Here is a 16,101-nt window from a genome sequence, read left to right as displayed (position 1 = left end):
GTAATGCGGATGAAACCGCGCGGCACAGCACACGCGCGCTAGTTTATTATAAATATATTTGATTCCATCGGACAAATAGGTATGATTAGATTTAAGTCGAGAAGTATCGTAGGAATATGAAACATAATTCAACAAGCGCTACGTCGCGATCATGCAGCGCTTGTATAGAGCTCAACAAACGACAGACTAATAATACTTATGGTAAGTAAATGTATATAAGTAGGTTGTAACTTGTAGGTGTTATGTATTTGATTCTCTGTCTTATGTATAGACCTCAACGACAAAACCAATTTTGTTCATACCGTAAAGTTATTCTCTCTCGGAAGTGTCTCGCAACTTGTAATTCGAGTGCAATTTGATAATTGAGATCTTTCAAATTCATAAGTATTCAGCATCAATGGAAAAACTAACAAAACTTATCTAAGTATTATTTGCTGTAATTATACTTATGAATTAAAATAAAGTCGTAATTTACATACATTTTACCAAAGTACCTAACAAGCAAACGTATATACAAAAAAGGAGCGGGTGTCCCGAGCACACGTGTCAGAAGTGAAACTTCTTTGATAGATACCAAAATTGTTGCCTTACTCAATGACGTGACGGTATTGCCATGACGCGACCTTGAAATTTTACTCTCAACGCGCATAAAAAAGTTTCACTTCTATACGAAAACTAAACAAGGAACTTATTAAAGCACGATGAAAACGAAGTAATTTATTCACACCATACGCATGTAGAAAGGCACGAAATACGTCAGAATGAGCACTATAATAACAATTAAACGCATTACGTCACGACTAATGTAAAATTAACGCGTCCTAACCCGTGACGCGAGGGCTATTTCCGTCACCTCTCTTTATTTCAATTCTTACACCTGATATTTTAAGAACGACCTCAAACATTTTTTAGCGTCGCTCATTAGCGGCGAATATGACATAATTGTCTATTGTAAGTCGGATAATACGTAACTTTTAACTTTTATTTTAGTTAAAACTTTCAAAGCTTTCGTATTTGTTAAAAAAGAATGTTAATTTTTTTTTTCATTTTATTTTATTATAAAGCATCTGCCAGGTATTCCTTCATATAAAAATAATTCGATAGAGATATAAGTTTGTGAATCATCGGTCTTTAGTGGTTTAAATAGAAACGTAGAGTCGATAAAAAGTCGCTACTGTTACTGACCGAACGAATGCGCACTAAATTTAATTTCACATGGCCAGCATAACGTCAATTCTCAGTTGTTGAAGTCGCGCGACTGAAGCGAGACGGTGTTGTCTCCCGTCGTCGTCTGAAGTGCTTATTTTCTATCGATTTGACATTTGCGGGTTAATGACGTCATTTCGTTACAGCATACGTACCGATAACTTTGTAATATTTTGATTCGTTCAAGTGCGTTTACATTACAATGCATGATTTGTGTAGCAAAACAATGGGCCATGCTCGTAAGTCATATTTCAGTTACCTGTGATTGTGATTTACATACGTTTCACGATACTCATTGCGATCTTTGTCCCGTTTTAGTTAGAGGAGTTTTATCTAAGCCACATGGCAGCTTAAGACAAAAATTGGAGGAGATTTTCAAATTGATGCTGGTCTTGTGGTGCCGACAAAGTGAAATAAACAGGCTTGTTGCTTCAGAACCGAGTGGTAACATATTTATTATCAAATAAAAAAGAGATTAATAATTTTCAACAATCATTTCATAATTAACTTTTGATCATCATAATATTTACATATTTCTTCATCGATCTGCAGCTATTTAAATAACCGGTTTTATCATTCTAGTATAAAAAACGTGGTTAAATCTCGATCCTTGTTCTCACGCGTGTTATCACAAATTACGCGAATATGAATTAAAATTTACAGCTCGTTTTTGAACAATTAACGCGAATGTTATAAGCCTGGCGCTAGTATGAATGGAGCTATGCGGTCATTGGCTCCACGCCAAGTATCTAATCATATAGTTTGCATTTTTTCCGATATTAGGTCGAGATTTAAAACTATGTATGTCATGGCCATGCTCTCTATTGACGTGGGCTCTAGCATGAGTGTTTTACAGATAACCTACATACCTATTTTGTTTACGACTTTCAGATTTTATGCATTGAATATTTTTGCGGTTGAATTATGTTTGACCTAATACGATATAGATTTAAATAGGATTGTCAATGTATTGTATGATATTATATTGTTCCGCAGTGAAGGGTTAATCCACATGTTCTGTGGGTTAATCTCTGCTTATATGATCGTTTCTACTAGGTATTATAACTACTACAAAAATAATATGGCGACTAAGATTATCCAATAATATTATAAGTAACTCAGTTTTTAAAACAAATCATTTCAAAATAGCTGATTGGTATAATTGCTTAATATTTATTCAGAAACACACACAATTAAACAGAATTTCAATTGAATGTTATGTGTTCATTTTACTCCATCAAAATTGTTATTGTTTGCGTGCTTAACTAATACAAATTGTTTCTGGGTTCACTTCAATTTTGTTAAAATGTAATGTGACGATATTTTTATTGATGGGTTTATTCATTTTTTATGATTTTTATTCAATAATCTTATACCAAAATGCACGAATTCTGCGAGAATACTTCTATATTTATGGGTCTATAAGTTTATTTACGATATTTAAATCCAACAATTGCAGAAAGCGACAAAACAGTGGTAGTACGTCGTGGTAACGAAGAGTTTGGGTTCCGAATCCACGGCAGCAAGCCGGTGGTCGTGTCCGCGATAGAACCGGACACGCCGGCGGAGACCTCTGGGCTCGAAGTTGGCGATATTATTATATCGGTTAATGGTAAGGGTTTTGTGTTTTTTTGACGTGACAACGTCTTATAATTCGATAGAGCCGGCTGCACGCACGAAAATACATGACTCATGCGGCGTTACCTCGCTCTGAGGCGTTCCATGTAAGGCTTGAAGTGCAAGCGAGAGCGCGGAACGAGCGACAAAGAAGCACAATCGGACGTTGTCACGTTCAACTATCGTCAGTAAACCGACTTTACAGACAACCATTTTTTTTTTAATTTTTTTGTTGAAAAATATTGTCAATGGATAAAAAAATATTGCGGTGTACTAATTGGATGTCTATGGATGTTTTTTTGTTGATGATTCCATTTTATGAACAGTTGATGAATGAAAGATAACTTTTTGCATAAGATTTTAGGAAAAAAATGAAAGAGAATTTTTTGTACCTTTAAAATATTAAAAATACATTATAGTTATCTATCACTGGACAGTATATTATCAGTAAATTGATTCAAACTAAAATGTAACGAAATACTTATGAAAAACTATTTTTTTTCCCAACAATAGCAAAATATGTTATGACTCTACAGTTTGATTATATTTTAAGAACTCCAACATTAACACATGGATTAATAATTATGAAAAGATTTGACTCGTGTAGTTTAAACCATTGCAGTTAAATAATTTATATTATGTAAATCTGTTTCAGGAATCAACGTGTTAGACAAAACACACTCGGAAGTTGTGAAAATAGCTCATTCTGGCTCGGAAATTCTTGAATTAGATGTGAGTAATTTGCACTTAAATATACTAGACTTGTTAATAATATTATGTAGGCAAGAGGAATGGTTACGTATTCGCAAAGATATAATTCATAATTAATAAGAATAATAATTACTGCGTACTTTAAAGGTTTCAATGAAGCCCTGTAAATTAAAACAAAACAAACGTGACGTAATGAATAATTATTGATATTTAGTTTAACTATAATCAGGAAGAAATTTTAAAAACAATAAGGAACTTCGTTCCAAAAACGATGTAAAGTCAAAAAAAATATATCGAAAAGCTAATTTTGTTTATTTGCACTATATTCTCTGTAAAACTTAAAAAAATATGGGTGATACATTTCGGTATTGCAATTAGTTTCCGATTTAGAATAAACGCGCAACGCTATTTAATTCGATGGGGTGATATTGTGACGTCAATTCACAAATCACACACACACACACTTGCTCCGCTTGTAAGCTTGAACTTACATTGTCGTTCAGTACTATTGCGATTCACTAAAAAGCTGAAAGATACGCTACTTTTCACCGTGGTGAATATGAATAAATAATAAATAATAAGGACATTATTTATTATTTATAGATAATTTGAGGCCAGTTTTCACTCACGACACAATCTGATCCCATACTAAGCTTTCGTTTGTGTAATGGAAACCAGATGGCTGATAAACATACATATTATATATTATTTTAAATAAATACTTATATAGATAATTAACACCCAGATACAGAGCAAACATCTATGTTCATCACACAAATATTTGCCCCGGGTGGGAATCGAACCCACAACCTCTGGCTTGGAAGGCAGGGCCACTACCAACCAAGCCAACCGGAAGTCAAATGGATTAAATATGATGATGATGATGACACATTTCCGTGATGTAGCTTATGTACCAGAATAAAACATAAGCTTTTTACCTAGCGTTCTTCTGTGGAATAAACAGCTAATTTCAAATAATAACTTAATTTGACTGACCAGTTTACCTGTTTGGTAGAGTGAAAGAAAGTTTTTGTAGAGAGTAGAAAATTAGAGGTAACTTCGTGATTTATTTTTATCGAGTTAATTTTAATATTTTATGTTTTTGATCAAACAGAATCCTTGAGTATTATTATGTAGTTTGATATATATTTTATTTTTTAGATTTGGTCTTGAATATTACACGTATCATCTAATAGAGTATTGGTATTTTATACCCCCTTTTTTTTGAAGTGAAAACTTCTTTAGCGGCGTTGAGCACTTTTTCTGTAATGGGTACAAAATCTTAAACTCGCGTCAGGACACGTGACCTGATCGAAAAAGCGTAAGACGGACGGATATCAAACATGCTCAACGTTAATAATCAAATTTTCACTTCTGCCGGCACTCCCGGAGTGCAACCCGTCTTTTTTTTGTGTGGTGTTTCTCAATGTTAGCCAGAAGGGCTTCTACATTTTAACGTAGAAGCCCTTCTTATAACGCGCTCGTGTACCAGGTGGCCAGAACGTGCGAGGCGGTGGCCACACTAGCGCACGAGGGCGGGGGGGCGGCGCTGTACTCGGGCTACCTGTGGCGCGCCGCCGCCCGCCCGCACGCGCCGCTGAGATGGACGCGCCGCTGGTTCGTGCTCAAGCGGGACAACTGCTTGTACTACTACAAGACCGACTCGGTGAGTGCACACACACACGTGCGTACAGAGAGATACTCACATACATGTACATACACACTCACACAATATGAACAACAATCGTATTAGATCTCACACATTAATGACCATCTTTTAGGATATGCATTAACTACATTTATTGCCAGTTTTCATAACATTATTTGCCACCTAAAACTCAATTTTAAAATAATAAAAAAACCTTAAACAATACGAACATTATAATTATTCCAGCTGCAGATAAACATGCGCGTTTATGATTACCATTTTTAATATTATTTGACATGTGTAACAAAAAATCTATGGATTAATAATTTTGTCTCATCACTTCCAGCTTAAATTCATACCTATTTATGTAAAACTACAAAAACATATTGACTCTTATAACATCTATTTACAGAGCATCCACCCCGTGGGCGCTCTCATGCTAGTAAACTACCAGCTCAGCGAGGAGGACGCGGGTCGGCCGCACGGGTTCCGTCTGCAGCGTGGGGGGGGCGCGCGTCTCCGCCTCGCCGCTGACTCGCCCGAGGCTTCCGCGAGGTGGCGCGCTGTACTCGCACACGCTATTGACGCGACCAACCAGGTGAGACCACATACATACACCACATTGTTGAGACCAAGAAGCTTATATCTAATACACTGGAGATTTCAACTTGGCAAGTTAGGTGTGAAAGGGATAAAAAAACATACAGACGTCATTCAAGGTCATATTTTCTTGTTACAAGTTAATGTTCATACTGAAATCTCCAGTGTATTAGATATAAGCTTCTTGGTTGAGACACGCACTCACACACACACACATTGAATGCAGTGGACACGTACGCAATACCGTTGGATGCACACATACGAAACTTGACTCGCTGAGGAAATGCATGTGGTCCCGCGTGGAAACGTACACACGCACACACACACATGACATGCAGAGGACACGTACGTTGTACCGTGTCGAGATGCTCACATACATAGGCATACATTACACGCAGAGGAAACGCATGCGGGACCACCGTACTTGATATTACTATACATGTATATAATACTACATATATACTATACATGTATATTATAGAGAGCACGTACGCGGTACCGCGTGGAGACGCACACACACACACACGTCATCATACATATCTATGATGAGAAAGAGGGTTGTTTTAGTCGGTATGGACCATAAGACTATGATCGAGATTCGAGACCGACATACCAGGTCGCAGACCTTGACCTGATATACTTAACAGTATTTTTTCCCTCTATAATAAAAAAAAACACACACACATGATACAGAGGACACATACACTGTACCGCGTCGAGATGCATACACACATACGACACTGGAGTCGCAAAGGAAATGCATGTGATCCCGCGTGGAAACGCACACACTTATACAAATGACATGCAGAGATCGCGTACGCTGTACCACGTCGAGATGCACCCACACATGTATATTATCTAATACATAACACACAGAGGAAACGCGTATGCAACGCGTATACTAATTCGCGTGCTCTTTCAAACAGTCACAAATTCACACAAACAGACCCAGATGTTTTTTGCACGTTCCTAATTGTTAAAACACCAAAATGGTAAAAGACAATATAGAGACACGTTTACGCTGCATACATGTGACGCACCGATGAAGAGATAAAACAAAGACAAAACAAAGAGTTGCCCCACGCAATTACCTTAAACTATCAGATTCATGGTCATACGACGTTGCATTGTAAACTGAAACAATATGAAATAATGGCCTTAGGAAATATCACAAGATTCCACAACAAAAAACCGTTCGAAATGATGAAAAAACACGAATTTTATAAAACCTTTCAGAATATTTTCTTACCAAAAATATTTTTTACTAGATGCGATTCGCGGTTTCACCCGCGTGACTCCGCTCCTGTTGATATATTATAGCCTATACTACAGCCTTTCTCGATAAATGGTCTATCTAACACCGAAAGATTTTTTCAATTCGGACCAGTTTAATTATCCAATGAAACACATGCATTATAAAAGCCAATAATAATATTATTCGAATATTTCTGCAATGCAATGTAATTCACGGTTTCCAATTTGAGACAAAACTCTATGTACCCTACATTAAGAAACTTAAGTTTGCGACAGCGATCACGAGATGTCACTTTATGAAAAATCGTGGTAGAGTCTGTACTATTAACTCTTCTGTGGTTGAGTTTAGAAAAATTAGAATCATTTTTTTATTTCAATCAATTTCAATGACACTATCAATTTGATAAGAATAACCTAAATAGAACAAACAAACAGATCATAATTAATAATACATCTGTTACTATAAATACTAAAATTATGTCAAAAGTCTCTACAAGATGGCGTTACTCAGTTTTGTCTTTGTCTCGTTCACACGTGGAAACTTAAACATTTGTGATCATTTTTGGTTGCATATTAGTTCTAATACTGAAACATAGATGTCACTTATACAATTTGATATTTTACGTAATACATTTTCATTACATCTTCTTATATATATGAAAAAATGAATCGCAAAATGTGTTGGTAAGCGCATAACTCGAGAACGGCTGAACCGATTTCGATAATTTTTTTTTATTATATTCCTTGAAGTACAAGGATGGTTCTTATGTAGAGAAAACGTAAATATTATGTACCACGGGCGAAGCCGGGGCGGACCGCTAGTTGTATTATAAACATAATATAGTTCAACAATAAGATATTGATGTTATTACAAACAAGAATTGTATGTAAAGGAATTAGGTTGTAATGGTTTATTGTTATAGATAAGTTCAGTGTAGCATTCGAAAGTCGTTCAATTTTGGAGGTCGCATATTTTTGACACCGGCCTGTATTTAATTTTTGAGAGGAGGGTTTAAAAGAGGAGACATAGCTACAATATTTCAGTTTTTTTTAGAATTGAAGAATTTTTTTTTTAAATCTGCAAAAAAATCTCATTTAATTTTTTTAAACTTTCGAGCTTTTTCAAAGTTTGATAATAATATTATTTTAACTTATCTAATACTTTTCAATATCAATAAAATTAAAATTAATTTCAAACAGCGAGATGGCTGGCTCGAAGTGACAATAAGGAACATGAAGCTGCCTCCTTCATCCATCCCACGACCGGATTGCTTCGGCTACCTCATGAAGCTTGGCTCCAAGTGGAAGTCGTGGGCCAAGCGATACTGCGTACTGAAAGACGCATGCCTGTATTTCTATAGCGATGGGAACAGCAAGAGCGCCTTTGGTAAGTATTATTGTGGGAAAGTAGACCTTATGGATATGGGGATAAGTGGCAATATGAAACATGAAGCTCGGCTCCAAGTGGAAGTCGTGGCTCAAGCGATACTGCGTACTGAAGGACGCGTGTCTCTACTTCTATAGCGATGGGAACAGCAAGAGTGCATTTGGTAAGTATTGCTATGGGAAAATAGTCCTTATGGCAATGGGGATAAGTGTCAATATGAAAAATGAAGATCGGCTAAAAGTGGAAGTCATCCCAGCAAGCACAAAACACCATTATAACAAACTTATGATAGCACGAGTTCATGTACAAAGCATTATAACCAAATCGTATATCGGCTGTATTTCTTTTATACGCCTCTTATAAGTAAAATTTGGGCCCCCCCTTTAGACAGCGTTGAGCTTTATAAAGGCAATTTAATAGCATTATAATTATCGTATTAAATCATTAATTAAGTCAGCTATGAGCACATGAATACACAAATGACATTTTTTGCGACTTCATTACAGTCATTATATAGCTTTTAAAATTACAATCTGTTATTAAAATTTCATAACAATGCTAACTGTTGTAATTCCTTTGTAAAAAAGAAAATCTTATTGATTTTAAAAATATATTGATCTGTTTTTGATCGTGCAATGTTATGTGGACTTGAAATATTTAAATGTGAAAATTAATATTGAATGATGGGTAAGTACCGCCTGTATTTCTGAATGTTTTGAGTGAAATTAGCTGCGCGCATCAGTTTGTCGGGTCAAATATACATGTTATTGAGAAAGAATACACGCGCCCTCGCTAATATACTTTATTAGTATATTTTTTTTTTATAAAACATAACCTATTTTTAACAAATATCACAAAATTTAGATTATAGTAATAGTTTTAACAATTAAAGTACCTTATAAAGATATTGGTACAAAATACAAATGATTTCATTCCCTTTCTAGTCAGATCTTAGTAACTTGTATTATTTTTGTAAGATAGGAAAAGGAAAGCAAATGGCGACAAATGAAATTAAAGCTTTAGGCATTTCACGATAGCATAATAGTGCTGTTAATTTTAATATGGTTTGTCATAAAAATTAGAGCTCGTATATAGTGTAATACAAGACACTTATTATGTTCAGCCATATAACAGCACTTCGGAAATATGTTATGATGCTTAAACTCATTATACGTATTAGTGACCGATTTTTATCGAGCTTATCAGGGAACCGTAATTAGTTAGGTACTTGGTATAAAATAAATAAGCCAAGATTTTTAATTAAGCCATTTAAAAAACAAACTTGCTTGTTCTTTTCAGAACCAACATGCCCTGCAAAGTAAAGCGTTTCCCAACATAATATGAAGATGCCGATGAAGAATCTTTTTTTGTTTACTACAATTATTAATAAAATCAGTATACTCCTTTTTAAGTTTTCATTTGAATCCGCCTGTTTTGTAGTTTTATTCAAAGCCTTTTTATCCATTAACCAAATTCAAATTACGATGTTATTATTACTCATAGTTCTAACAATACTTTTATTTCGATCAATATATAGCTATATACTGTAGAGATGAATAGATTTGAAAGAAAACGGAGCAAAAGCAATAATTGTTATAAATTCCATGTTAATATAGGATTAGTATTAAATTAACACAATAATGGACTAATTAATAAAGCTTTTATTCTTTAAAAAACCAACATACGTTCAAAGGCACTATAAAATAATTTATTTATGCTTATTTAGAGCGTAACGTTATTAAAATTACCAATATAAGATAATAGTATTACTATAAGTTTGAAAGCTGTTTTAGAAGCTGTAATTTAGAATTATCCTACGTTTATTTAAGATTTTTGACATTGTAACAATTTTTTGGTAACCATAATATAACAGTTAGCATTATTTGATGAAGGAAATGCCTTTATAAAGTACTTATATTTGGATAGTGACGATTTAAATAATTAATATAACTTCAAGTCATAATTCTGTATATATTTTTGGTTAATATACAATTTATGTGCTTGCTGGGATGGCCCAAGCGATACTGCGTACTGAAAGACGCATGCCTGTTTTTCTATAGCGATGGGAACAGCAAGAGTGCCTTTGGTAAGTATTGCTATGGGAAAATAGTCCTTATGGCAATGGGGATAATATGGAACATGAAGTTCTTCCTTGTCGATTCTTACGTACTTCGACTATAAATTCCAGCACGGAACTTGGCCAGAGTTGTTTCGTGCACAAGCAGTTTTTCACGCATTTTTCTCTTGTTTTTTAACATTAATCCAAATAGATGTGTGATAAATAATGGAGGCAAATATTTAATAATAACAAGCTATTTAAAAGCCATGACTATTATTTCCACTTAGTATATTATGATGCGCTTGCATTTTACTTATACTTCGCCAAAACCTTGCTAAAAATGTATCTATACTAATATTATAAAGAGGAAAGGTTTGTATGTATGTATGTATGGTTTTCACGCATAAACTACTGGACCGATTTTGATGAAATTTGGCACAGATAATCTTTAGACCCTGAGGAAGAACATAGGCTACCTTTTATTGCGAAATATGTACCACGGGCGAAGCCGGGCCGGACCGCTAGTATAAAATAAAATAAAAAAAAGGTATTCATCCACTAAACTGCACTTACTGTATAGGATACGTACTGTATAGGGTGTCACAAGCCCAGTGTCCCCAGTACTTGTAACTATAATATCCATGTGTAGGCATGGCGTGCCTGCACGGGTACCGCGTGTCGGGGTGCGCGGCGGGCGGCAAGAAGTTCGCGTTCGAGGCCGCGCCCTCAGAGCCCAACCAGAGACACTTCTACTTCCACACCGAGTCCGAGATGGACAGGAAGCGGTGAGGCTTTTGTTTACTGATAGATAATTAGATAGTAGGATGGTGTGGGGATGGGTTTTTGGTTGGTTTTTAGTTTTATGACATTCAAATGGCTATAAATAAAATTAAAATCATGATTTTGACGTGACAACGTCTTATAATTCGATAGAGCCGACTGCACGCACGAAAAAACATGACTCATGCGGCGTTACCTCGCTCTGAGGCGTTCCATGTAAGGCTTGAAGTGCAAGCGAGAGCGCGGAACGAGCGACAAAGTAGCACAATCGGACGTTGTCACATTCAACTATCTTCAGTAAACCGACTTTACAGACAACCAATAATTTTTTTTATGATAAAAATAAGCCCAAGGCGGGATAAGAGATTTGTGAAGTCCGAGGTGGACAAGAGGATGCTTTGAGTATAGAAAGTACTCTGATGTTATGGGGTACATGTTTGCTTAGTTTTTAGATTTATCATTATCATCGTCATCATCAGGCCGTATATACGTCCCCACTATTGAGACATGTCACATGGGCCTCTATGAGAGTTGGTTTTATACCAGGCAAATCCATACTAATATTATAAATGCGAAAGTAACTCTGTCTGTCTGTCTGTTACTCAATCACGCCTGAACTACTGAACCAATTTGCATGAAATTTGGTATAGATATACTTTGATACCCGAGAAAGGACATAGGATAGGTTTTATCCCGGAAATCCTACGGGAACGGGTTTTTCTCTGAAAACGCGGCGAAGCCGCGGGCGACAAGCTAGTACTTTATAAAGAAGGATTTTTTATGATTTCAATATATTCGATCACGACGCGAGATTCAAAGTCTTCGTGATATTAAATAATGTTAACGTGTAATGAAGTTTCATAATCTCAATCATAATCAATTTTTTAAAGAAACTTTCCATAAAATAATCAGATCCATAACGTACCTATAAATACGACTGTTTTACTTATCTTGTTTACTTATTTAAGTCCAGCAAAAGACTTCCTTCTCAAAAATACAATAATAATGATTTATTATATTCAAATATTTTTTTTACAGATGGATGGCAGCCCTAGAGTACTCAATAGACAGATGGATGAAGGCCGGTTGACGAACATAATAATATTTCACGTCGGATTCTTTCGAATTTGTATGAACGTCGCAAATATAATTTTATTTTATGTTTTTGTTTTTTATTTACTTTTATTATGTCATTATGTAGTTATTGTATGAATATTACACATTACACGTTATTTTAGTCAAGAATTGCTATTGACTCATCACATCTACGAGTAAAAATTTTATCAAATATGATAAATTTTGATTATCTACATAATATTATTAAATATTATTAGTACCTATGCGTTTGGTGAGTATCGGTTCTTTATTAAATAATTAAGTATAATATGATATTTGTATTGATAACACCCGTCCTAAAGTTTTACCTGCTAAACCATATGGGGACAAAACACATTATTAAAAGCTTATACCTAAATTATTATATTTACGTTTTAAAACATTATAAACAGAGAATTAGTAATCGTTAAGAAATTTTAGAATTTATTTATTAAGAATCATTATATAAATATTATATTCAATTCAATCCATTGGAAATTATTTACTTTGAAACAAAGCAACGACGCATCGAATAATATCTAAACATAGTGTAGCTTAAATAATATCTTGTTGAAGAAATAAAATATTTAAAAATTAGATAATATATTTATCGAAACTCTATGAAATATAAAAGAATTATAAAATGATTTGTAAAATTACTTTGATGTAATAAAGATAAATTGATTATTATCAATAATTCCGATGCAATCATTCTACTTTTACTGTGCCCATAAATGAGCGAAAGCCGTCTAAAGATTCTAAGAGAGGTTGGAAAGAGGTAATCTATCGAATAGATGAAAAGAAAGATTTAATTAATTTTTATTTAGAAATTCACTTAGCTAATTGGTTTTAAATTAAATATTTTCAGTTTAATAAGATCTATAATTTTAAACCTATCTCTATTTTATCAATTCTTTATCGCTATACCTATAAGAATGACAAAAATAAAAACATTGATTAGATTACGCAACATAAAGTGTATAATAGTTATAAATAAGGATTTTTTATAATTTTTAGAGCTGAAAAATACTTGATACTCATTATAGAAAAGTGGCAGAAAAAAGTATCGTCTAAATCCTTTTGATTGAAATCTGTTAGGATCTCAAAATATGTATCTTGTTATAATTTGACTGCTATTATATTTTAAAAAGCTTTTACTTTATGTACTTTGAGCAAAAATAATCACTTCAATTTTTTATCCTTACAATTAGAATCAAAATTTTTGTGCCAACAATAAAGCTCGACTCTTAAAAATCCTGGGATGATGGGGAAATTTTTCACCCTTTGAAAGAACTAAAATTAACATTTACCAGAAAAAAAATTGTCACGCTTTGATAACTTATTTTTATTACCTGAAAAGTTTCTCGATAAACCTATATTGCCAAATACATTGACAATACTAACAACTCTACCTTGAATTTTAAACAAATAGATATGCATGCCCCAGTAAATAAATATCATACGAAAGTATCTTAAAATTTTAGATTAAATTTATAAATAAAATGGACTTTAATTTTTACAGTCTTTTGTTTCCTGAAATTATTTTTATAAATAAGAGGATTCACATTTCTTGGCAATGAATAATGATAATTTGCTAGTATTAAAACTTAAAACAACTTATTGAATTACATTTTAAACAGTAGAACCTCTTTTTAAGCGAAAAAGTTAAGAGTTTTCCACCTATAGATATGGAGCATAAAATAAATAATAATTATGTTTCGAAGTAATTGTGCAGGACACTGCGTTTTCATCTTAATAATTCTATTTTAAAACAAAATGATGAAATATTTAAACCATGTTATATTTTACTGTTGCAATTTAATTATATTTGCGTAAAAATAATCAGATTTAATTAAAAGTTATAATTATAAACGGTCTTTAAATTTACACTGAATTTTATTTAATTATTTTCATAACGAGTATAGACCATTTTCAATACCAAAGTATTTTATATTAAATAATTCATAAATAGTATAAATACATGATCTTTGTGCTGTTGGAACAATCTCGGCCATGACTTTTTAAAGATGGTTTACATTACATCTTCGAATAAACTATACGTGAAGACTTATAAAATATATTACCTATATTACGAATATTTACCAAAACTAAAACTTATCAGTAGTTGTTATAATGGAGGAATAAGTGGATCATTGATATTTGTAGAAAATATATAATTTAGATATAGATATTGTGTGCATATGTGCCATCAAAAAAGTATAATTTAGACGCCAAATGTAGAGTCAGATTTATAAGCTTTTACAAATAAGTTGTTAATTGTATTGATGTGCCAATATAGGAAATAAAGAATATATGTATTACATATTATTCATTTTAAGTTGTTCTTTTTTGAAGTTTTAAATTTTATGTGTACTAAGTGTTAACGATTTCGATTTCATTACGGTACATGTGATACCTGTGTACATATTCATAAAAGTACGTTTTTCATGTGTTGTAAAATGATTTTAAATGTATTAAACAATACATTGAGTATTCGATATTATTGTTAAATACCCTTAGATTGTGGTCCATATTAGGTGACTATTAAATAGTGCATTAAAATTGATAAATAATAGGAAAGAATAATCGAAGTGAAATTGTATATAGTTAATGTTTAAAGCTCAAATATATATAAATAATAAATAAAAAAGACTTGTTAACAGACTTCGTAAATGCTTTCTAGAGTAGCCTTTTACAATAGTGAGTGTTTTAAAATTATTGAGCGTGAGACGTGAGGTACGAATTCGAAGAGATATTATAAAGATTATAAAGAATATAAATGCACGTTAACATAAAATATTAATTATAATATAATGATTTTATTCATATTTAATAGATTTATCGATATTTAAAATACAAGATGTAATATGTGTTCATAAGAGAATATTAAACGAATGGAAATTTCAATGTCGTTACTCGTTACTTAAGTTCTTTAATATTGTCTTTTTAATTACAGTTTAGCATAATTTTATGATACGAATATAATATCAAGTTTATTTACATCACCGCTTTAATAATATTGTATCTAGGTTTTGTATGTGTTGTAAGTCATTTTGTAACAGAAATAAAAAGAAAATGGAAACGGTTACACGTGGCGTTGGAAAATTATTGAATGTTACGTTAATGTGGACAATTTTTGAAATTTATGTGATTGTAAAAATAGATTTCGTTGTAATAAATTATGAAAAATACACAATTCGTTTTATTTGAATCCCTCATTCATGTTTGGAGTTTATCGGAACCTAGACTCTTGGTAATTTGAAAGGTAAAGAATACATATTTTTTCAATTATTAGCGAGTGGGAACAAAATCCACGTGGAACCAAACATTCGAGGGTGGCGTTAATTTACACGACTTATAAGCTACTAACACGTAAAATAAACAAAACAACGATATCCTTCCCTTTTTATTGCCTTCGAAGTAAAAAGTAATGGCTGGTTCACACTTTGATTAGTGCGAGTGCAGGTGATGAGTAGTACTACGTGTGGACAGCGACTGTTTAGTGCGAGTGTTTAGTAGGCTGTGTAGTAAAGTGAATAGAAGCGTATTCTATTTTTTTGCGAGTGGACTGCGAGTAGCCACGTCCCGCGCGCCCTCCCTTCCCCTCACTCGCAGTGTGCCTGCCTAAACACGTCTGGACAGGAGTGTTTAGTGTTTAGTGTTTAGCGTAGTGTGTAGCGTCGCGAATTTCACCATTGTCCTGCACTCGCACTAATCACCTGCACTCGCAGTTGAATTGGACAC

General features: G+C 33.4%; 1 protein-coding gene across 3 annotated transcripts in view; it reads left to right on the top strand.

The window, feature by feature from the left end:
• LOC149901293 (uncharacterized) overlaps positions 1 to 12,362 on the top strand; it is a 35,765-nt gene extending 23,403 nt beyond the window's left edge. For all 3 annotated transcript variants that reach the window (XM_090111543.1, XM_090111542.1, XM_090111540.1), the window contains exons 29-35: positions 2,666 to 2,818; positions 3,479 to 3,555; positions 5,027 to 5,200; positions 5,595 to 5,780; positions 8,237 to 8,423; positions 11,132 to 11,267; positions 12,301 to 12,362. In XM_090111543.1, the coding sequence (XP_089967669.1) occupies positions 2,666 to 2,818; positions 3,479 to 3,555; positions 5,027 to 5,200; positions 5,595 to 5,780; positions 8,237 to 8,423; positions 11,132 to 11,267; positions 12,301 to 12,352 (965 nt within the window). In that variant the 3' untranslated portion in view covers positions 12,353 to 12,362. The remainder of the gene's footprint in view (positions 1 to 2,665; positions 2,819 to 3,478; positions 3,556 to 5,026; positions 5,201 to 5,594; positions 5,781 to 8,236; positions 8,424 to 11,131; positions 11,268 to 12,300) is intronic.
• Positions 12,363 to 16,101: the final 3,739 nt, after the last annotated feature.

This window comes from Colias eurytheme, chromosome 17, assembly GCF_061535395.1.
Source record: "Colias eurytheme isolate Ceu_HAF_F1 chromosome 17, ilColEury1 Martin Lab GWU primary, whole genome shotgun sequence".
Lineage (NCBI taxonomy): Eukaryota > Metazoa > Arthropoda > Insecta > Lepidoptera > Pieridae > Colias > Colias eurytheme.
This window is presented reverse-complemented; position numbering and strand designations above follow the sequence as displayed.